Genomic DNA, 24,165 nt, shown 5'->3' with positions numbered 1-24,165 from the left:
TTTTTTTTTTTTTTTTTTTTTTTTTTTTTTTTTTTTTTTTTTTAATTCTTGTTCCATATTTATTTAAATATTTTGATTTAATTTTTTTTGTTAAATTAATAAAAATACTTTTAAAAGTTTTAATAAGTGGGACAAAAATTAAAAAAAAATCTTTGAACTTCCAAAATTTTTTTTTTTTTTTTTTTTTTTTTTTTTTTAACTTCAAAATCATTTTTTAAAACTTCTTTAAGAACTTCAAAAACAAAAAATACCTTTATCGTTAATGAAATTGTTAGTATCACATTTAAAAAATAATCATAATTTTTTAAAAAAAAAATTTATAAGATGTAAATAGATTAGTTTCGGTGTTTGTGCTGGTGTTGAGGTTAAGGATATTAATGCTATTTTAAACTCGTTAATTTTTTAAAATTTAAAAGTATTTTTAACAATAATATAAAAATATCAAATCCATGGTCAAAATAAATTGCTTACCGTTTTCGGGTAAAATAGTCTTTTGATTTAATCATAGTTTAACCTTAAACTTATACCAAAATATATATATATATATATATATATATATATATATATATATATATTAATGAAAATGTTGATGTCAACCTGGATTAAAAAAATTAAAGAAATTTAAAAAATATTGTAAATATTTTTAAAAAAATATATTTAAATTAAAAATTAAGAATTTAAATTCTTACACGGTGGCGCTGTTCCTCTCGCGGGAACTACCTTCTTCTTCTTCTTCGTAGAGACTGTCGCTGAACCGATTACTAATGGCATTCCGCCGGCCGGCGAATAGAGGACCAATAAGATCCTTGTGAACTCCGGCAGACAACTTTCCGGTTCCGTTAAGTTTTTCCGAAATCGTACGACGAAATCGGGAACCGAAATCGACAGCATGTCTCGGGCCTAGAGCTGAAGAACAATCCAACATTCTCCTGCGATTTAGGGCTATTCGAGGAACTGTGAGCTCGGTGAAATGACAAGAAGCAGCCATTGATGATGTCGATTAATGATCGGTGGTTGAATGGAGAGGGAAATGGAATGGGAAATTTGAATGAGCGAGGAGAAGGCGAGAGCTCAGTGAGAGCATGCAATGGTGAAAGGAGTTGCTTGGTGCCACAAAGCCCCCCTTGACTTTTATAGGGTTCTGGAGGGAGGGGCTATGTGGCAGCAAGTTCAATGAAACAGTAGAACTACAAAATTTGCTAACCTTCACTGAAAATTGTTGGCAATTCCTAGTCTCCTCCATGATTTTGTTCCCTTTAATGGAAAAACGGACGGTCCTTTTCATGTTACTGACAACTATGGAATACTTTTTAATCAATAGTGTTGTATAATCGAAGTTGAAGTTGAGGTCGACACTTGAGATCGATGGTGTCACCCATGTGAACCTTTGAGACCGCCCTCCAAGAAACGGTTCCCACAGGTTAACTAAATGGATGAGAAGGTTAAGTCGGTCAAAGATCCATTTGAGAAACAGTTCGACTGAGCAACAATCCTACTTTGTAACCATTTATCATACGTAACATGCTATGAGTACTACAACAAGATTGTACGATTTCTAAACCACCCTATAAGAATGACACTCACACATTACTCTCTATCTATATTACTGTAACGACCCAGATCCACCGCTAGAAGATATTGTCCTTTTTGAGCTTTCCCTTTCGAGCTTCCCTTCACAGCTTTAAAACTCGTCTGCTGGGGAAAAGTTTCCACACCTGGGGGAAGGTTTCCACACTCTTATAAATGGTGGCTTGTTCTCCTCCCCAACCACTGTGGGACATCACAATCCACCCCCCTTCGGGGCCCAGCGTCTTCGCTAGCACTCTTTCTTCCTTTGGGGCCAGCGTCCTTATTGATACACCGCCTCGTGTCTACCCCCTCTCGGGGAACAGCAAGAAGGCTGGTACATCATCCGGTGTCTGGCTCTATACCATTTGTAACGACCAAGATCCACCTCTAGCAGGCTGATACATCATCCGGTGTCTGGCTTTGATACCATTTGTAACGACCAAGATCCACCGCTAGCAGATATTGTCCTCTTTGGACTTTCCCTTTCGCGCTTCCCCTCAAGGCTTTAAAACGCGTCTGCTAGGGGAAGGTTTCCACACCCTTATAAATGGTGGTTTGTTCTCCTCCCCAACCAATGTGGGACATCACAATTACTAACTCGATGACTAACTTGTGCATCATAGTGTACGTGGGTTTGGCACTAGATCATCGTTCAACAACATGAATGGAGTTAAATTTGGTTTAATTACAAGTTTAACCTCTAAATATTCGTATTGGAGATGAAAAGTTGTATCTGTTCTTTATTGAAAGGACTTATTTCATTGATGGAAAAAATTGTGGGAACTACAACTTATAAGGCTATAGAATTAGAAAAGAGTCTAAATTGATGAACATTAAGAACTCTAAAATTATAAGAAGAGAGCTATGGGGATGTTTGAACCTTGGTGTTCTGGAGATCACTGTGCAGGAACCACCATGGACCGTTCTTGGAAAGTAATCTGCATAATCCAACAATAAATGGAAGTTATAAGCTATGCAGAGAATCATTGGAGAAGCAGATTCCCATCCGAAAAGTACCCACTAGATAAAGAAACATACTTTCGAGCTAAATATGAAGGTAAATTAGTCGTAGTTCTTAATCATTTCGTGGCACCGGACGTGGCTGAACCATCTACAATGGGTTTCTAATAGCCGTTCAAAAACTACCCACCAGACAAAGAAACATACTTTCCAGCTATATATGAAGGTAAATTAGTCGTAGTTCTCAATGGCACCGGGCGTGACTGAACCATCTACAATGGGTTCCTAATAGCCATCCAAAAACTACCCACCAGACAAAGAAACATACTTCCCAGCTAAATATGAAGGTAAATTAGTCGTAATTCTCAGTCATTTCATGGCACCGGGCGTGGCTGAACCATCTACAATGGGTTTCTAATAGCCATTCAAAAACTACCCACCAGACAAAGAAACATACTTTCGAGCTAAATATGAAGGTAAATTAGTCGTAGTTCTCAATCATTTCGTGGCACCGGGCATGGCTAAACCATCTACGATGGGTTTCTAATAGTGTGCCGAAGATGCCAAACAAGGAGTTTTCAATAAGGAAATTAAGAAACATCATTCAAAAGGCATCACTTCTCTAACAATCTTCAGGCAAGTTCTTCATTATCTTAAATCATTCATAATATTATAACACGTTTCGCCCGAGTCCTTTACGGGCTATGTCGCTCTAAAAATCATTCAGTTGAGAGAATGAAAGCAAAAGTGTGAGATTCTACCTGAAAAAACCAGCAGCAGCACGTAGGCCCATAAAGAGGGACAAGCCCAACCAGAGCCCACGAAGACCCAAAACAGAAGAAGCATACACCAAAACGGAAGAAGAGATAGCCCCGACCACCATCTACAGTTCATTAACAATATCAATCAAGATCATATCTGCTAGAGAATGAATTTTCAGTCATGATTTCAATTAAAGAAACTGCTTACCATTGAGTACGCAGCATATGAGAAGTCTGAGACACCATAATGCAGACCATCAAAGACAAATGCCAGAGAATTCAAAGGTTGAGTGGCACTAACAAACTGTAGAAGTTTCATGAAACCAAAAAGTAGGAGGGTTCACAATTTATCACAGAAACACTTGAGAAATTAATAATAATTTCACTTAGCTTACCAAGACTCCAGTTCTAACAATTCCTAAAACGTCCGAATCCTTGGTGAACAAGGTAGCAAGCGAACCGAAGGATAGCCCAAGAATTGCAAATAATATGGTACCTGCGAGCAATCCTATCTGTACGGTATAGACAAATTCATATGAAGCTCGACGTATATTTCACGGGTTATATATAGCTCAAAAACTTCTCATCGTACTAATTAAGAGTGAAGACAGGAAAGTGTAGAAATTCAAATCTGCACATAAAAATTCTACCTTCAAGGATAGGCTTGTCACTTCCTTTGCAGTCTTGTAATCACCTTTCGATACGGAGCTAGCAATCATGGCCTACCAAGATAGATAATTCGAAGATCAGAGAGAAAACAAATAAAGACGTCATCGTTAGAAACCTCAAGGTCTTACATCACGATTAGGAGATAGGACGAAACCATAAATAAATTGGAACTTCACTACTTCAGTAACCAATTTTGTACTGTAGCTTTGTACTTAAGATAGAATTTCAGAAGGTTTTAACCTTGCATTTCATTCTCAGCTCAAAAGAATGCTTGCTTAGTATTGCATGCTCTTAACAATACAATGGATTTTCTAATAAAATAAAATATTTTTATGGAATAATGGTTAGCACAAAATACTTGATAAGGGTACAAATAATGAAGGACAAGACAAACAAATGTACTTGTTTTATATCCGTGAGTGTTTGTGAGTGTTTGTGAGTGTTTGTGCCAATTTGCACACACCTCGACTATTCTCACAGGACTGACTAATCCTACTACAACATTTGGTTGCCAATGTAACTCGTAGGATATTAAATCCTTAATCGCTGTCACCATGGTATGCCCTTTATTATTTACATGGCCCTTGACCACAAGGGCAACCCATGATAGTTAAATAGATGTTCTTAGTATTAGGATTTCTTATAAAGAGAATGAGCTAAAACGGAAAAAGAAAAAGTATGTACCTGACTTGAAGCACTAAGTGCATCAGTTAGAAGAGATACTGCTAACCATACTTGCATACATATTTGGTGTGCAGCCACAGCCACCGCACCTTGACGTGCAGCCATGGATGTACCCAACGTCATAGTAGTTAAAACAGAAAGAGTTCTTCCAAGAAGAAAACCACCTAATAGCAGACTCCAAATCATTAGATTATTAAAAGTGAGAGGTCTTGATCATATAACATAGCCAGGAAAACCATAGATATAGCATAAAGTTTGATTGATCATTTTCCTTAAATGCAGCATTGATCTAATTGCATAGGTTCCAGCTTTCTTTGATTTTGATTAATGTGATATGTACGAATATTTTGAAGTTTACGAGACGTGAATAATTCTAGAATATACAGAAAATTCAAATGATTCCTCCAACATGCATATAAGATATAACCAAAGTTTAATCAGTGGCTTTTAAGTCTATGGTTTCAGAGTTTGGCTTAATACCAATGACTATAAAGTGACGACTATTGATATTGTCGACGGAAATCTCGTGTTCGATAGCTTTTTTTTTAATCCTTCTCAAAGTTTGCAACAGACCTCTCTTCTAAACAGTATGCTGTTATTAGTGAAGATGAGCAAACTGAAGCCATTGCTGGCCATTGCTTTGTGACTAAACCATAATGAAAAGATTACTCCCAGGAACATAACACTAGTAATATATGAAGTAAAAGAAGATGAGAATTCTGAGATTACCAGATTTCATGTATACACCAAATTGCAATGCACCGAACCTCGGCGGCAATAGTACAGCTCGTTTATTGAGAAACCATAACATCAAAAAGGCGATAACATATCTGAAACATAAACTGGATAAGTTTGGAAGCTATGATAAAGAATACAGGAAGAAGAGTTATTAGAAGGGAACATACTGAGACACAACGGTAGAAATTGCTGCTCCAGTTGCACCCAATTGAAAATAATAAATTAACAAGGGAAAAAGACAGACAGCTAGCAAATTTCCAATTCCTGTGAATCAAGAACAAATATTTAAGCAGGAAGATGAAGGACAAAGAAAGAACATAATAGAGAAAATGCTTAGAAATAAATTCCACCATTAACATAATTCTAGGTTTCATGACTAGATGCGTGCCTAGACAAAGAACAGGAGTTTTGGTATCCTTGAAACCCCGAAAAACTCCTTGAAGGGTCAAATAAAGAACGACAGCAGGAGCACCAAGGGCACGAAGTGTAAGAAATTGTTGGGATGGAATGCGCAAGGACGACTCCTGTTAACAAAATAAACCAACATATTCATAAGATCATAGAGATAAAGAATCTTAATAAATTTACTCTATCTAATCGGCTCCAACAATATGTCTATAACATAAGTGAGATAGCATATGGAAACGTTAACGTAAATGTAAATCAGCAGATCAAAGCATGACATAAACTGGCTTCCAATTTCACTTACTGAAGAAATGCCCATGATGTTAAGAAACACTCCAGATCCAAAATACAACGCTAAAGCCTCAATAAGTCCAATCCCGACTGCCAACAATAGTGCAGTAGAAACTGAAGATAGCTGCTTTCTCTCAGATAACCGCGCAACTAGTTTCTCATCAGTACAGCCTTCTAAGGAATCTACTTGCATGAAAAATTCAAAATATAAGTTTGAAAGCAACTAGTTTTTCCATCAGTACAGCCTTTTAAGACAAAAATTTGTACAATCCAAAGGCCAAAAGAAGAACCTGATGAAGGATCTTCAATTGCATTCTTTGAAATATCCTCAGCAACAAAAGAAGTAGCTACACTCAGTAGAGGTATATTAAAAACCTTTGATATATAGTTAAATATGTTTATAGAAATGCCTGCTGAAGCCAACTCCAAGGCACCTGCACATATGTTGAAAATGGACAAGTATGAAAACACTAGAAAATACTGAAATACAGAAATAGCATTTACTCACTTCAGCTGCTGACAGGAAGAAGTGCGGGAAAAAGATTAATACGACTTACACCCAATAAACAGGGACCGTCCCAACTGATTACAGAAGGATGTTAGCATCCAAGGATTCCCATTAAATTCATAGTCTAACAGCTTAATTGATGCAAAAGAAGACATCAGAAAGTCATCCGAAAACACACATGAACATGAATCAAGGTTTTCAAATAAAGGATCTCTACAGAAAATAAATTTAAATAACTTAGCCACTTCAAACTAAGGTTGTCCATACAAATGTACAACTCCACAACCCAAAAATATGCAGTCCACTTCAAGCTAAGTTTGGGTCACAGTTATTCACAGTATTGAAATCAAAGAAAAAATCAAACCAAATGAAACACAGAAAATAAATGAACAAAATAAGCAGACTAACTTGAGCACAATTTGACTGATATATATATATATATATATCTACTGAAAAGAATCAATTAGGACAGGGTAATGGTGAAAGAAAAGAATCAGGGAGTTGTTCTATAACATGGAAACTAAAAATAAAGAATATTGGCCATTTGAAGATACATGCCTAATCTTCCAATATAAGCAGTCTCCATAAGCTGTGCAAACGGTTCAATAGCTTGTCCAGCAATTGCAGGCGCACATAGAGCTAAAAGCTCACGCTTAACATCCAGAGGCTGTTGCTGATATTGGGAAGGTTCTTTCCACTGCCTGCTTGGAAGTAAGAAAAATCAACCATTTAAACAACCTGTCAAATTTCATAAGATACTTTCTAAAGCAACCGAAAAAGGAATGCTAAAGAACAATCTATGATAATTCAGCTAAGATGGAGGTATCTTGAATTCTTACACTGCACCATTCTGATCCCTTGAACTGGCATCATCTTCTTCTACATACAAACTTTCCTCCACTCCGGAGGAATCCACCCCATAATCTGAGCTCAACTGATTCCTAGCCACGATAAAACCGGCATTTCTCCGGTGTACAACAGGTGAAGTAAACAGATAATTGTGTCGAAAACTCGCGGATAAATGCCAATTTCCAACTCCATTTCGATTCCGTAAAACCTTCCTACTAATTTGAGAAGTAACTCGAACATCCCTACACTTCAATTTTAAAAATGACAACGTCTTGTCAGGAATTACTTGCTGTTTCCCTACTATTCTAGCCAAACCACTCGAAACTATCCCGTCACTGACTTGACAAGCCATTTCCAATTTAAGGTCTGCAAATTCGCGCGTAAATGGTAAACGTAAGCAATAAGAAAACGCTAGAACGTAGAATTTATGAACAAACAAAAAGAGATCAAAAATAATAATAATAATAACTCTTGATGTTCATCCCATTTTCATAATCTACCCCACAACGAACCTAATAAAATCCATAGGCAAATAGAATTCGAAGCAAGAAAAACAGAGCAAGAACTGCAAAACATAAAACAAAAACAAAAAAAAAAAGCAAACCCACAACATGAAAACAGGATCAATGAAGATTAAGACAAGTACCCAACAGAAATGAGAAGGAAATGATTCAGAAACAAGAATTAACAAAGCATGAATATCCAGAAAGCCAACAGATCAAATATATGGTGTTGGGAGTACAGAAACACTTGCCTTGCCGATAGCCCAAATCGAGTTTAGGGTTTCAGGAGGAGAATTCCAAGGAAGATGACGAAAACGAACACTGAATTTCAATCTGGAAGGAAAGCGCGAAGGCACAGAGGAATAAGAAAAATCGTGTCAAATGGGAAGAGAAGAAGTGAAAGGAAAGCTCCAAAGTCTCTCGAACGTATTAAAAAAATATTCGCACCGAACGGAGCCATCAAGATTAAAGTTCCTTTTTTTTTTATAGTCCGAAAATTCCCTTAAAAAAAAAAAAATATATATATATATATATATATTTTTNATTATATTATTAATAAAATTTTGTTAAATTATAATTTAATTTTGAAACGTCTAAAATTTAAAAATATTTAATTATTTTTTATAATATTAAGACAACCAAATATTTTATTTTACATTTAATAAATTGGAAAGGTTTATGAAAAGTGAGATATAACAAAAATTTTATTAAATATGAAATTTTAAAAAAATTTATTAAATATGAAATTTAAAGTTTAGAAATTTATTAGATATTTTAAATTTTAGGAAACATGTTAAAGTTTTTAAAATGTAAGATTTTTAGTTTTTAAGTGGATGGTCCGTTGAATATTTTTGAAGGAAGCGATATTCATTTGTAAAATTATTGGTTGAAAACGAAATGAAATTTTCATATGACAGATTCTACGAGATCCAAGAAGCCTTTACAATCATACTATAAAACAACCCTCGAGATCGTATAAGTTGAGCCAATGAGTTTCAAGTTAGTTCGAGGCAACCTTGAGGTCGTAGAGTTAGCTGATGGTTCAAACTTTATGAGGCCCTAACCTCAAGAACATCCCAACCTAAGCCAACCTCAAGAACATCCCAACCTAAGCCAACTTTTGTTGAACATGTGGTTGCATCTAGAACAGAAGTTGCCACTGCATTTCCTACTCTTACTCTTGTCAAGGGTCTGTATGACTCAACCATCTCGACCATCGCCAAGTTCAAGTACATCTATGAGCGGAACAAGGTCTATTAGACCTATGCTCTTGATCTTTCTTTTGATTTCTCTAAAAAAATCTCGTACCAACGAAAAAAACTGTCCTTATTTATGTACTCATGAACACTCCCTTCCCTAACCAATGTGAAACTTTGCTAAAACTCGAGAGATTACACAAAACTAGTAAACTCAAGCTACAAAACAACACAACCCCAAAAGAGAACTTGAAAGATCGTCTAACGTGCATAAAGGAACTTTGATCGAAATCGAGCAGCCAAGCCTCGAACGTTTTCGAATCAGGTATCAAGTTCACTGATACTTTCAACCTCACCTTATAAATTCAAGCAAGCAGTAGGAATTATTCAGTCAATTGTATCAGAAGCTAAGGTATGAAAACAAGGGAAAATCATCATTCTTATTCCTGCAACAATCTCAGTGCACAATACAATACATTCATCAACACATTACAGATCAAAATCAAATTCACAGTCAACTATGGATTCTAATCCAGTTCATCCTCACGATTTCTCGCCATGAACAGCTTTATTTCAACTCGATTTATTAACGCTTAACGAGAAAAAAAGGAAACTAAAAGATGGCTATTCAATGATAAATACAGAACACCAAGAATCTACCTACATTGTTATGATTATCTCTCTATGCCAACATACAAGAAGGAAATTATACTTCTTACTGAATGAGAAGGGAACCAAAGCTCAGCAGATGCATAAAGACGACGAGACCGACCAACTTCAGACCTTGTGAACCCGTCCTTGAAGCGCTGTTTGGATTATCTGCTCATACATGATAGGAAACAGTCAGATTCTGGATGATGATTATAGTGAAGGAGAGGTGTTTAAACAAAGAATTGTGGGGCGAGTTATCGGTTATCATATGAGCAGCCGAAAATATGTGTTTAGGGGGTGATGTGTAACAGCTCAAGCCCACCGCTAGCAGATATTGTTCGCTTTGGCCCGGTATATATCGTTGTCAGCCTCACGATTTTAAAACGTGTTGCTAGGGAGAGGTTTCCACACCCTTATTTAATGAATGTTTCGTTCTCCTCTCCAACCAATGTGGGATCTCACAATCCACTCTCCTTAGGGGCCCAACGAACGTGTCACTGCCACACCATCCGGTGACTGGCTCTGATACCATTTGTAACAGTCCAAGCCTACCGCAAGCAAATATTGTTCGCTTTGACCCATTACGTATCGCCGTCAGCCTCACGGTTTTAAAACGCATCTGCTAGGGAGAGGTTTCTATACCCTTATAATGAATGTTTTGTTCTACTCTCCAACCAACGTGGGATCAAAAGTGCTTCTTAGCCCAGACTAAAAGCACTCTACTAGTGTTTTCTCACAAAAAACACTTAACAATGCTTCTAAGCTTTTTAAAAAACAAACAACATGTAGTGTTCTTTTGACATTTTTAATAGTGCTTTCATGTTGCTCTCAGACAATGATTTCGAGTAGTGAGCATTTTCTATCCATAATAAAAGTAGTAAAAGTAGGTTAAAATATCGTTTGGTCCTTGTAATTTTAAACGACTTAAGTTTGCAGCTCACCTTGAGGTCCACCTTCAGGTCCAGGGCAAGTGTTCAGAGTGGAAATATTTGTGAAGATGGTTTGTTTAGAGAAACCAGCGTAGGCACATGTAGTGGTGCTGCAACCAGAAGCTGTTGAGTTACCAAGGAGCAAATTGCTACCTTCACATGGCATGGCTGGGCATGTCGACCAATTTGATGATTTCTGTGAGGGTGGCTTCAGCTGTGATGGCTTACAGTCAAGACTGACAAAAAAGAAAACCAGAAAAACGCATTCAGGATTGTTCGGAGGAAGTCTCACATTAGCTAATTTAGAGGAGAATCGTCATGAGTTTATAAATAAGGAATACATCTCTGCCACGAGAGCTTATGCTTAAAGTGGACAATATCATACTACTGTGAAGGGTCGTGGTTCCAAACAAAAGGTAAGCTCACTAACTCGAGCTACCTTCAACTTAGAGCAAACAAGTTCTCAATATAATAAGTTATTAGTATTGGCAACACTTACATCATGTTTTTTGCAGCATCACACTCGCACAATACGCAGTTGTTCGCTGTGTAATCGTACGTGCCGTTGGGGAGGAGGAATGGGAAGTCTAAAGAGTCTTGCCTGATCACAGATGAACAAGCTGCAGATAGAATACAGAACAGTTATTTTTCAAGATAATGGCATTTGTTGAACAAAAATAAAGGAGCTTCAGGAATGATAACGATGAATTGACGAACGAAGCATATCTTCGTTGAACGGCTAGTCAGCTCGTAAGCATCTTTCAATCTCCATCGTTTAGACAATACAGTTTAGGATTAGATTGACGGGTGAAAGTTAATAATAGTGTTTGTGTTATGAACGTGAACATTGAAGAGATGTTTGTGAGTGATTTATACTGAAAATCACTAAGTTCGTTCGTTCTAAAATCACTCTCAAACATGTCCAGAATTGTTATGTTAGCTATTAGAAAACAAAAAATATTACCACTTAGAAAAGACGACGTAGTGAGAACGGTGAAAGTTTAAAGAATAAGTTACTCATGGAAATCTTTGTAGTGTAACGACGAATCAAATCCAAATCTCTTCGTAAAGGTCATTATTCCTCTCATGAGTTGGACATAACTACGCAACGAACTAGCATGCTAAATGATCCAACCCGAACATGGAACAAAAATGTAAAAACGTCCTCTATCATAGAATGGCGATCTCTCTAACGACATTCCTAGAAATATGATCAAAGTCAACAAACACATCCTTATACTTTCAATGAGTTCATCACTATGGCCCCAACAAGAAGAGCGCACCACCCTTACAAATGCTCTATTTTTAATGATGGTCTTTGTTGCTTGGATGAATAAGATAAAGAAATTAAACAACACAATTTCCAAATCCCTCCACCACTAAAAAAGATTCAAATCCATCCACCACTCCACTCTGTCTGTGATCAGTTGACTTCAAATTGTTTTTACCATCTTTGGGTTTTTTTTAGTTGACTTTGTTCATCTCTCTCTCTCTCTCTCTCTCTACTAACACAAAATACCAAAACTACCCTTCACCCACTTCTAATGGAGGACTTTCTCCCTCCAAGAGCCAACCCAAAGACATCAGCAATATGAGGAAGCCACTCTCTCTCTCTCTCTACTAACACTAATACCAAAACTACCCTTCACCCATTTCTAATGGAGGACTTTCTCCCCTACAAGAGCCAACCCAAGGGGGTGAAGACATCAGCAATATGAGGAAGCCACTCCTCTCTCTCTCTACTAACACTAATACCAAAACTACCCTTCACCCAGTTAAACGTAGAATAGATCGGTATATAGTAAGATAATTTAGTGATTTACTAGTTTGTTACTAAATCTATGATTTACTGGTTTGTTACCAAATCTATAATTTCATGGTTTGTTACCAAATCTATGATGTAGAATGTAATCTTCATTGTACACATCTATAAATACATGAGGTCGTGACCCATACAAGACACGGTGCCATTCAACCTAACAACACAATTGTAACGGAGGATTTCTCCCTCCAAAAGCCAACCCAAGGCTCTCAAAACATCAGCAATATCAGGAAGCCTCTCTCTCTCTATTAACACACTAATACCAAAACTACCCTTCACCCAATTCTAATCGAGGATCCCGCCTCCAAGAGCCAACCCAAGGGTGTGAAAGCATCAGCAATATCAGGAAGCCACTCTCTCTCTCTCTCTCTCTCTCTCTCTCTCTCTCTCTCTCTCTCTACTAACACTAATACCAAAACTACCCTTCACCCATTTCTAATGGAGGACTTTCTCACCTCCAAGAGTCAACCCAAGGGTGTGAAAACATCAGCAATGTCAGGAAGCCACTCTCTCTCCATTTTTTCATATAAAAAAATCTCAAAACCTATGAGTGTGACATCAAGGTGTTTGCTAATATAAAACTACCAAACAGCGTATTATCTCAGACGTCAATATAATTTAGTACTCAAAAGTCAAGTCCAGTCATTTTCCCAAACGGAACAGAAGAACAACCAAATCCTTAATATCAGGATCAAACCATACAACCTTAAATCATTAAGGAATCTACAGACCACATATTAATAAAACAAAAATGTCTATAGGTTGACCAATGCACACACTTCGCAAAATAACAGCTTTGTTTGCTCAATCGATAAAGATTAGGCCAAACTCTTACCTTATATACATAAATATATATATATATATATATATTCCTTTTTTTTTTCTTTTTTTTTCTTTTTTTTTTAATTCCTCAACATTTTGACATTTGTAAAAAATCTCAAAGGTAAAATGAGTAAATTAGAAATAAATTTAAATCTTAATAGCTTTAATATAATTTATATTTATTAACAAATAACGACATTTTTTTAACTAAAAAAAACTTTTATTATTTCAATCTTATTTCTAAGCACCTTAAAAATATATATATATATTATTCTCAACATTTTAACATGTTTAAAAAATCTCAAAAGGTAAAAAGAGTAAATTAGAAAATAAATTTAAATCTATTTTTTAAAAAATATATATATAATTTATATTTATTAACAAATAACAACTTTTATTGAACCAAAAAAGCAACTTTTATTATTTCCATTTTATTTATAGAAGCACTTTAGAATTTTACAAAACAAAAAATAGGGTTTAAAAAAAACTTTTTTAAATAGACATTAAAAAAAGTTATGGAAAATTACTTAAAATAGAGTTTTATTTATTTATTTATTTATTTATTTATTATTAATATTTAAGAATACGAGAAAAGACAAGAAGCAAAAGGACTAAAAAGTAAAATCAGTTTCTCTCTCTCTATCTCTCCCTCTCTCTCTCTCTTCATTCAAATGGAAAAATCTTTCAGTTTAAACCCTAAATCATACTTAGAACTAACGATTATGGATTATCAATTGAAACCATCAGAAAACAAAAGCCAAATGGATGAAGAACTCAGCCAATTAAGCCCTAAATTTTTTTCAGAGTGATGAGAAATCATGTAATCAGTTTCAGTTTCCACCTAAAATGGACGAGAAATTCAGAAATAAAATGAGGAAGATGAAATGAACCTTTGAGAGGAATATCAAGAACTTGAGAAGCTTTAAGATCTCTCGCATCTGCAATTCCATTCAGCTTCAAGATCGTGGCCTCCGATACATTAAATCTTGTGGCAATCGCCGATACGGAGCTTCCAGATTCCACCAAATGTCCGTAATGGACGACTTTGTTCCCCTCCACATCGTCGCAGCTACACGGCAGAGGAATCCACAGCTCTTGCCCTACCTCAATTTTATTCGGATCAGGAATTCCATTTGCGGCCGCGATTTGCAGGGAAGTTACGAGTCTCGCGAAAGTGATTTCCGCGATTTTGTCGAGAGTATTTCCGCTCTGGACTTTGTAAATCGGACGCTTATCGGAGAGACCAGTACCATTTTCACACTTGCAGTTGAACGGAATCTTGATCTTTTGAGACGCCGGTAAGGAAAAGCTTGACGAGGTGTTCATCGGAAAGTTGTTAGCCCCAAGGAAGGAGAGGAGATGCTTGACATCGAAGAGCTTCATCACGTCTCCAACGGTGGTTGCGTTTGGCGGAATGTAGTCGATTAGAGAGCCGCATTTTGAGGTCGAGCTGCAGTTGAACCGCGGCGGTGGCTGAGCAACGCATACAGCGACGATGGCGGAGAACACGATGACTCTGAAAAACATAGTTCCAGCTCCGGAAGCCATTAGCGTCTTCTCGTCCTCGTAGTTGCAAGGTTCTGGTAGGATATTAATGGCGGATTGAAGCTGGGAGAAACGCGGTTTTCGAGTGGGAAAAGTCGAAGCAGACACCGAGGGAAATAGGTACTGGTCAAGCTTCAACGTGGGTGAAGGGCATAGACCTTAGAGAGAGAAAATTAAATGGGGAATGGAGAGAGAAGCAGAAGCCGCCATTGAAGAGACTGAATGAAGCTTTTTATTGTTGCTGTGAGCAATTACGGAGAAATTGCATTACGACGAAAATTCTTTTCAAATTTCAAATAATGTCTTTTCAGGAAAATAATAATAATATTAATAATAATAAACAAAAGTATATCGACTTTCTATGAATAAATTTTTGGGGACAAATATTAATAAAGTGGATAAACACAAGTTTAGTCGCTTTTAACTTCATTTAATAATCATTTAATTTTTTAATTTTTTAATTTATAATTTTTTTTATTGTTTCTCTACCCTAAATTTTATCAAAAATTTAAATTCTTAATTATATTCTAAAAAAAGAACCTCCTGAAAATTTAATTTTTTTTTTTAAGAATATTTAAAATAATAATTACTAAATTATAGTTAAATTAATAAATAATAATTTTATAGACAGACTTAAAATGCTTATTATTAATGTTATATTTATATTTTATCAATTTTTAAAGAAAAAAGGGCAAAGAATAGTCAAGGCGGTTCACGGACGGAAGGGCTCTTTAGTCTTTTCCAAAATTCGTCATTGCCACGTCACTCCCAAATAATTGATAACGTTTTCACTTCTTATTTTATTTGCGCAATGGATGGATGATGTGGGACCAGGTGGTGGCTTCCTCTCGCAGGGTTTCACGCGCTTATAAATTGTGATTTGTTCTTCTCCCAACCAGTGTGGACATCACAATTTACCCCCCTTCGGGGCCCAGCGTCCTCGCTGACACTCTTTCCTTCCTCCTATCGATGTGGGAGACCGCCCCCAAATCCACCCTCCTTTGAGACCCAGTGTCCTTATTGGCACACCGCCTCGTGTCTACCCCTCTTCGGGGAAGAGCAAGAAGGCTGGCACATAGTCCGGTGTTTGGCTTTGATACCATTTGTAACGCCCCAAATCTACCGCTAGTAGATATTGTCCTCTTTGGGCTTTCCCTTGAGGCTTTAAAACACGTCTACTAAGAAAAGTTTCCACACCCTTATAAATTGTGGTTTGTTCTAATCTAAGGCTTTAAAACGCGTCTGCTAGCAAATATTTCTACACCCTTATAAATTGTGGTTTGTTCTCCTCTTCAACTGGGACATCACACAACTATCCATTAATATACATTTAAGTTATAAATTGTAGTTTGTTCTCCTCTCCAACCAATGTCAGACATCACACTGCTATCCATTAATATACATTTAAGTTATATTATAATTTTTATATTTATATTTATTTATTATTAAAATTATTATTCTTTAAAAAGTAGCTAAAAATTTCAAACTTTATGTTATTATAACTCTATTTGAATTATTTTTTTTAATAATGTCATGAAACTCTCAATTTTGTATATATTAAAGCTTTATGTTAAATTTATTGTGTATTTATTATTGTATTGAGAAAAAAAATGCTATTAGTAAAAAAATAAATCAGTCTACCATATCTTAATATTAAAAATGAAATAAAGTTATAAAAATAAAAGAATATATAAATTAATTATAAATATTGTAATTGAATGAAAATACTAAAGAATACAAAATTTTAAAAAAAAATAGTCATTAAGCAATAAATTTAAGTTAAATTAGGTAATAAACGTGTTTTAATCATGAATTTACTTAATAAGCTAATAAGCCTAAACATATTTAAAGAGTTTCAAGCATTGAAACAGCAAAATTTAGGGTCATGCAGAGCAAAACCAGGAAGCTCATTACAGAACTATGAGGTACACACAAGATAACACTCTTAATGAAGGTTTTCTGCAACTATTGAAGCTTGCTTAACGAAACTACGTCGGGCTTGTAACTACTGAAAGAAGATATCGACTCACCTCGAGTGAGTCGTTGATGATTATTCAAATGAAATGGTTCGGGGCAGGAACCTGTTAGAGATGCTTTATTTATCGTCCAATAGCTGTAGCACCGACTCGGCGAAGCTTTGTTGCCTGAGGGGATAATAAACCGAGTGATGGAGTTCTTAGGAAAGGTATGTTCATCAGCCAAAGTGGAGGATTGGAAGTCAATAAGACTAAATGATTAGGAAGATAACGGAAGAGAGAGGAGGCTTACTTTCGTTCTCGGTATTTCGGGCTCGGGCGAGAGTGCTTCAAATATCCATCCCATGGGACCTTCTTCAGACCTGCTCGAGCGCAAATTATGTCCCTGACCCTGTTAAGTAACGGAATATTAGTGTAACAACTCAAAACCACTGCTAACAGATATTGTCCGCTTTGGCCCGTTACATATCACCATCAACATTACAGTTTTAAAATGCATCTGCTAGGGAGAGGTTTCCACACCCTTATAAGGAATGTTTCGTTCCCCTCTCCAACCGATGTTGGATCTCACAATATTTTGTAACAGCCCAAGCCTACTGCCAACAGATATTGTCTATTTTGGCCGGTTACGTATCGCCGTTAGCCTCACGGTTTTAAAATGGCTAGGGAGAGGTTTCTACACTCTTATAAGGAATGTTTCGTTCCCCTCTCCAATTGACGTAAGATCTCACAATAATTTGTAACAGCTCAAGCCTACTATCAACAGATATTGTTCGCTTTGGCCCGTTACGTATTGCCGTTAGCCTCACAGTTTTAAAACGCATCTGTTAGGAAAAGGTTTCTACACCCTTAAGGAATGTTTCGTTCCCCTCTCCAACCGATGTGGGATCCCACAATAATTTGTAACAACCCAAGCTCACTGCCAACAGATACTGTTCGCTTTGGGCTGTTACGTATCACCGTCAGCCTCACGATTTTAAAACGCATATGTTAGGGAAAGAGGTTTCCACATCCTTGTAGGGAATGTTTCGTTCCCCTCTCCAACCAACGTGGAATCTTACAATAATTTGTAAGAGCCCAAGTCCACCACCAACAAATATTGTCAGCTTTGGCCCATTAAGTATCGTTGCCGGTCTCACAATTTTACAACGCGTCTATCTGAGAGAGGTTTCCACATGCTTATCTGGAATGTTTTGTTCCCCTCTCCAACCAACGTAGGAGCTCACAATTAGAGCCCATGACCAAAAGATCCAAGGCTGAAAGAAGAACCACTATCCACTGTCACATTGCAGGCAGGGAAAGCAAGGTTACCTCTCTGCAAACTCGATGGGTGTTTCTCCAGGCTTCAAAACTTGGGGCTCCAGGTACCAAACATCACAAACAACAGCCCAAGAGGTCATAAGCTGCAGCAGATGCATGGTGAACGACTGCCTGAAAAAATGAACACGGTCCAGGAATCATCTACCTCGCATAACCAATTCTATGCTGATCCATAGCGAACCTAAATACCGAATAAGAGTTACGCAGAAACATATGCAAAAACACCACCATTAATGACACATGGACTACATTTTGGCAAATTCAATTATCATTCTAACCAAAAGAAACAGATTCAGGGCCACAGAGTTAATTCAGAATATTTGTAATAAGCAGCCACATATGAAACCCAGGCCTAAGCATGTTCTTAATGTTTATAATGCAAAAAACCCAAGCCTAAGCATGTTTATAATGATATTTACTGTTTATGCTTCACTCTATTTGAAGTATCTTCATCAATATATATAGCAACAAACAACATTACTTATTTGAAAACAACATGTTTTTTTAAAGTTCCTAAACAAACAACTTGTCAAACATGTTTTACGAATCCGAAAAGTATTGTCTGTCTCGTACCTCGACTATCAAACAGAAATTAAGTTTCTATCAACAAAGACTAATCAAATAAAAATCTCCTTACTTCCTGCTGTTCCAAAAAGCATCGACGAAAATTTTGTTGTATTTGATTGCAACTGGGCAAACAGAGCAGCCAAGTTCAAATGCACCCTGAAATCATTTAGTTAAAACAAATAACTAAGCTTACCAATTACATTAAAGCCTTGGTAGCAAATTTAAGAAGTACTAAAAAAACAATACCTTCTTGAACATAACAGAGTAGTGGTTATTTACACAAGTTCCTTCAGGAAATATAAGAAGAGGATTGTTGTCAGCCCCTTGAACGTGATCGTTTAACCTAAAAAAGAAGACGTTTCAATAAGCATTCCAATAACAATCAGTATTTACTTGTGATTCTCGTGCTCCCGTTGTATGGCGACACTTACTTCTTTGCTACAACTTCACGGTCCTTCAACTCGGTACGGTTGAACCATATACATCCTATACTCTCCAATATAGTGCTTTGCAATAGTCCTTCAACAACATATAACATAAAAGTATAATATGACAACCAATCAGAACGAAAACGAAGACAAATATGCTAACTGGGTATCAAAAGCAAGAGCGCTTCTCTCAAACTTCAATTACTTTCGCTACACTTATTCTGACGACCTAAATCTTCACTTTACGTATTTTTTCATAATAAATGCACTCACCAACCCAACCAGGATGTTTTTGCATAATAACAGCAAAGGCAGTCATTTGCTCCAAGATAATGAAATCGATCATGGAAGTATGGTTGGCCACAAAAACCTGCTCGACCAAGAATGAGAAGACAAACAATATAGCACTGAGAACGATGCTTAACATCTCGAAAAGGGAAAATACGAGATGACATTTGTAAAATGTCACCTAAAACCCCGAATACCTGCTTTGGTCTCATGCTAGGTCGTGGCCCATGATACTTGACAACTCCAGTCCAAGATGCAACAAAGAAGCTGCAAATCAACTCCACCAAAGACCTCTAACAAGGAAATATAGTGTTATCACACACAAGAATCCTTAACTATCATTATTAAGCAAGAAATTTTGAGTTCATCAATTGAAAAAGTAGGAGATCAAACCATCGACGGTTAGGATGTGTTAATAAATGCCTTATCCATAGAGCGAACATAGACCCACAAGATGTATAATTAAAACACATAATGGGGAAGATTAAAGAATTGAGCATGCACACCTCTAACTTAGTTCTCAGCTTATCATGGCCTTTCAATAGAAGATTCACTGGAATGAATGTTGAAAGGAAAATTATCCATCCTATTGTCAATATGAGAACCCTGCACCATGAGCTCAACAACACTTAGACAAAGAAATGAAAGTCATACTAGAGTTACTAATTCCTATAACTTAAAGTGACCATAGCATTTATCAGATCCATGTTGCGACAGTGAGAAACTTCGTTACATGATTTCTTCTTCATATAGATAGATATAGGACCTACAGAGCAATTATTAAAAGTACATTCTGTGCAACAGCCCTTCCTATCTGATGAAAAGGATCCCATGATCCTGAACCGATCTTACCTAGGATCGCAAATCCTAAGTTTATATATGAAGAGCATATCTAATTATATTAGTGTTTATATTTAATTTCTTCTACATAATACTAATCGATAGGGAGCTAACCTCGCCGGGAAGAGAATCAGATACCGAACCACGACACCACAGCACCACAGAGGGAACAGATAAATATTCCAATTCCATGGTTCCGGTGGGTTTGATTTGAAGCACCGAGTGAACGAATCCTAAACATTCATTATCAAATAACAAATGAACAACAAAAATTTATGAAGTTAAATCGAGAAGAACAACAATAGCCTGAAAACAACAAATCCCCTTCGCTATGAACAAAAATGATAGAGAAATCGTAAAAAACAACGAGAAGGAAAAGCTCACATCAACAATAGCACCAGCAGCCTCAGTAAGGGTAGGCGAAATATCAAGCAAATCGCGCCTAGAAACAAGTTCATAAGCTCATGAAATCAGTCGGAAATCGCAATCGAACCAATTGGAAAACTGGGAGGAATATGAAATTGAAGGAAAAAGAGAGAGACAGGAGTAGATTACAGGCGTAGCTTGCCAGTTGGTTCTTGGATGGAGGATCCGGAAGGCAAGTAATCTTCAATATTGGGGCGATCCAAGTCCAATTCAGAGGCGGAGGATTTGAGAGAAGCAGCAGCGCCACTCATAATTGGCGGCTTTTGGGAATCTGGTCGAAATCTGGTGATGGGTTGATTTTTCATCCCTCTTGAACACTTTCATTTTCCCCCCGCGCACATGCCACCAACTTCAATTCAAATGAGAATCTGCCAGCAACCTCGTTCGTTTCGACGTTTTGTTTTATATTTTCGAACATTCAATCGTTAGTTAAATTTTATATTCATCTTTTTTATTTTTCTTTACGAACGAGCAATTTAAACCCTATAGACACTACAAGGATTCTTCTACTCTTGAAATAAGATCACTACATCGATAATTATGCTTTGACGTTCAGATGAATCAGGATCTGATATTGAGATCAAGAATTGTGACTTGACCTGATCTAATCTCGAGATTGATAATCGTGATATCATATTGAGATGAATAACACTTTATACTCGAGATTGAGATTAGAAATATCCATTGAACCCACGAGGGATTCTTGTTTGAACGAGACGAGGCAGGGAATGAAGAGAGATTTTTTCATCTTAGCTAAACGGAGACGGGGATGGAGATTATATTTTTTGTCTCAATTCCCACCTCGACCATATATATATAGAAAAAATTTATGGAAACCCGATGTTCCCAAGTTCCCAACAAGGAATCCATACTCTAATATCTACAAAAATAAACGGGGAAGTTCGTGATTTACTTGAGATGTCAAGTGCAGAGAGAGAGAGAGAGAGTATCAAACCACTTCAGTTGAGCATAGACAATCATATACGACACATGGTTCTCCTCCTTGCACCTTTGAGAATGTCGACCCCCACCTGAGCATATTGAAAAGAGGGTTGAGGATGGTCTCCGAGCAGTTAGGGCAAGCTCGAGAGGTTTAGATGGAGTCGAGGACCAACATCGAGCTTATACAATCATTCTGCAAGGTATACTTATACCGATCATATTAACGGGATGAAGTTCGATCGGTTGACTCCAGCTCATTAAATAAACATCTTTAATAACAATGATATTTTTTAAATTTGAACAATCAAAGCCAACGTAATGTTGAGGATTGTTGGGAGTGAGTCCACGTGAACTGAGAGGATGATCATGAATTTATAAGTAAAGGAATAACATCTCTATTGGTTTGAGGCTTTTTGGGGAGTCGCAAAGTCAAAGTTTATGCTGGGAGTAACAATATCATACTAGTATATGTATTTATTTTAATTTTTTGAAATATATATACTTCTTTTCAAAATAAATAATTTACATACCACCATTATTAAAAATAATAATAATAATAAATGACCTAAATTAATTTAATCCAAATATTTTATTAATTTTTAACTACTATATTATTAAGTTTTTTAACGTAATTTTTCGAAATATATACATTTAAAAATAAATATTTTACGTACTACCTTTATTAAAATAATAATAATAAATTACCTAAATTAATTTAATTCAAATATTTTATTAATTTTTAATGATGGTTATTTTAGGTTAAAAAAGCAATTTAAGATTTTAAAATTAAAAAAAAAAACATAATTATTAGAAAAATCATTATTTTCAAAAGAAAAACTCTCTCTTTCAAATCATATCCCTAAAATCGAAGCATTATTCATAAAAATAGCATTAAAAAAAGTTTTAAATTAATGCCTAGTCTAGAAAAATCATAGTGCCTATTTTAAATAATAATAATAATAAAAAAAGCTTTTTTAATATTCTAAATTCTAATTAATATTTAATAGCAGCTAGAAAACTTTTTTTTTTGTTTTATTTTTCTTTTTTAAAAATTTCAACGTCAATTTCTAAAATAATTAATGTTAATTTTTCTTTCCAAAATTATGAAATTATGAAAGGTGATGTAAGTAGGTAGTACAATACAAACTTTCACAATTCACCTATAAATATTGCTTTTTTAAATAGTTAAAACAAAATAAAAAGTGAAAATTAATTAATTATCATTTTCGTCCAAAACTCTCTCGTTATTTATATTATTTAAAAATGGGTTACGAACACGACTCTCCACAATGATATGATATTATCCACTTTGAGCATAAGCTCTCGTGGCTTTACTTTAGGCTTTCCAAAAAGTCTCATACCAATGGAGAGAATATTCTTTGATTATACACCCATGAATATTCCCAAAATTAGCCTGTGTGAGACTTTCAAAGTACGCCTCTCCTTAATCGAGACTCGACTTCTTTTTCTTTTGGAGTCTTAGTCAGAGTCCTTTGTTCGACATTCGAGGATTTATCAATCTATTAGCACGACTAAGTTCAGGGCATGACTCTGATACCATGTTAGGCGAACACGACTCTCCACAATGGTATGATATTTTCCACTTTGAGCATAAGCTCTCACGGCTTTACTTTTGGGCTTTCCAAAAAGCCTCGTACCATTATAAACCCATGGACATTCCCTAAATCCCTAAATTAGCCGATGTGGGACTTTATCAAGGCTCGACTTCTTTTTCTTTTGGAGTCTTAGTCAGAGTCATTTGTTCGACAATTTACCAATCTATTGGCATAACTAAGTTTAGGGCATGACTATGATACCATATTAGACGAACACGACTCTCCGCAATGGTATGATATTGTCCCCTTTGAGCATAAGCTCTCATGGCTTTACTTTGGGCTTCCCCAAGAGGCCTCATTCCAATGGAGAGAGTATTATTTGATTATAAACCCATGAACGTTCCTTAAATTAGCGGATGTGAGACTTTCATCATCCAACAAGGACGATATTGATAAAGGCGAAGCTTACTCGGTGCAGGTTAGTAGAGTAAGGCTCCTACGACTTATCTTACAGCAGGGTCTGAGTTTAAAGCCCTAAACGGGTAAATATATATAGAACTTGTAAGACACAAAATTAAATGTGAGTGACACGTCGAGTCAGATATTAACCCTAAAAAATAAGTACGTACAAATTTATTAATCTCTCACCGTTCAATTTCGTACTATATAATTCTTTTCGATTAATTATTAAATTCGCTTAATTACTCATAGGATGCCATATTTGAACAATCCATTATATATATTTTTTAAAACAAAAAAACAAAATAATATTTTTTTAATACAAATAAATAAATAAATAAAGAGAAAAATAGGTGAGAATATTCCGAAAAAGATGGCAATAAATTCAAAGCTCCTAATTTGAGCTAATATTAAATGCTTGGTCAACCCCTTTGGTTTCACCTTCTTTTCTTTTTTTTTTT

At 35.9% G+C, this 24,165-nt stretch overlaps 4 protein-coding genes across 5 annotated transcripts in view; all 4 read right to left on the bottom strand.

Moving 5' to 3' along the window:
• LOC111792430 (protein DETOXIFICATION 45, chloroplastic-like) overlaps positions 1 to 1,125 on the bottom strand; it is a 6,800-nt gene extending 5,675 nt beyond the window's left edge. Inside the window, exon 1 of one of the 2 annotated variants that reach the window (XM_023673891.1) lies at positions 690 to 1,125. In XM_023673891.1, the coding sequence (XP_023529659.1) occupies positions 690 to 988 (299 nt within the window). In that variant the 5' untranslated portion in view covers positions 989 to 1,125. The remainder of the gene's footprint in view (positions 1 to 689) is intronic. The other variant, XM_023673890.1, reaches the window with a different exon arrangement.
• Positions 1,126 to 2,308: 1,183 nt separating this feature from the next.
• On the bottom strand, positions 2,309 to 8,396 carry LOC111792425 (protein DETOXIFICATION 45, chloroplastic-like). The gene is made up of 14 exons (XM_023673882.1): positions 8,189 to 8,396; positions 7,425 to 7,800; positions 7,144 to 7,286; positions 6,368 to 6,511; positions 6,091 to 6,260; positions 5,770 to 5,905; positions 5,549 to 5,645; positions 5,373 to 5,473; positions 4,644 to 4,807; positions 3,941 to 4,012; positions 3,686 to 3,802; positions 3,499 to 3,594; positions 3,291 to 3,412; positions 2,309 to 2,507 (listed from the first exon to the last, which is right to left on the bottom strand). Exons 2-14 carry the CDS (start codon positions 7,784 to 7,786, stop codon positions 2,432 to 2,434), a joined length of 1,800 nt encoding a protein of 599 aa, XP_023529650.1. The 5' UTR covers positions 7,787 to 7,800; positions 8,189 to 8,396; the 3' UTR covers positions 2,309 to 2,431.
• Positions 8,397 to 9,548: 1,152 nt separating this feature from the next.
• Positions 9,549 to 15,165, bottom strand: LOC111792469 (lysM domain-containing GPI-anchored protein 2). The gene is made up of 4 exons (XM_023673971.1): positions 14,248 to 15,165; positions 11,213 to 11,333; positions 10,726 to 10,949; positions 9,549 to 9,952 (listed from the first exon to the last, which is right to left on the bottom strand). Exons 1-4 carry the CDS (start codon positions 14,903 to 14,905, stop codon positions 9,849 to 9,851), a joined length of 1,107 nt encoding a protein of 368 aa, XP_023529739.1. The 5' UTR covers positions 14,906 to 15,165; the 3' UTR covers positions 9,549 to 9,848.
• Positions 15,166 to 16,700: 1,535 nt separating this feature from the next.
• LOC111792456 (glycerol-3-phosphate acyltransferase 9-like) lies at positions 16,701 to 21,129 on the bottom strand. The gene is made up of 12 exons (XM_023673943.1): positions 20,877 to 21,129; positions 20,706 to 20,763; positions 20,436 to 20,554; positions 19,988 to 20,087; positions 19,679 to 19,774; positions 19,467 to 19,563; positions 19,197 to 19,284; positions 19,012 to 19,108; positions 18,836 to 18,921; positions 18,190 to 18,309; positions 17,171 to 17,269; positions 16,701 to 17,046 (listed from the first exon to the last, which is right to left on the bottom strand). The coding sequence occupies exons 1-12, from the start codon at positions 21,050 to 21,052 to the stop codon at positions 16,998 to 17,000; spliced, it is 1,185 nt and encodes a 394-aa protein (XP_023529711.1). The 5' UTR covers positions 21,053 to 21,129; the 3' UTR covers positions 16,701 to 16,997.
• Positions 21,130 to 24,165: the final 3,036 nt, after the last annotated feature.

The sequence above is a fragment of the Cucurbita pepo genome, chromosome LG04 (assembly GCF_002806865.2).
Source record: "Cucurbita pepo subsp. pepo cultivar mu-cu-16 chromosome LG04, ASM280686v2, whole genome shotgun sequence".
Lineage (NCBI taxonomy): Eukaryota > Viridiplantae > Streptophyta > Magnoliopsida > Cucurbitales > Cucurbitaceae > Cucurbita > Cucurbita pepo.
The sequence above is the reverse complement of the archived record's forward strand: the minus strand, read 5'-3'. Positions and strand labels throughout refer to the sequence as shown.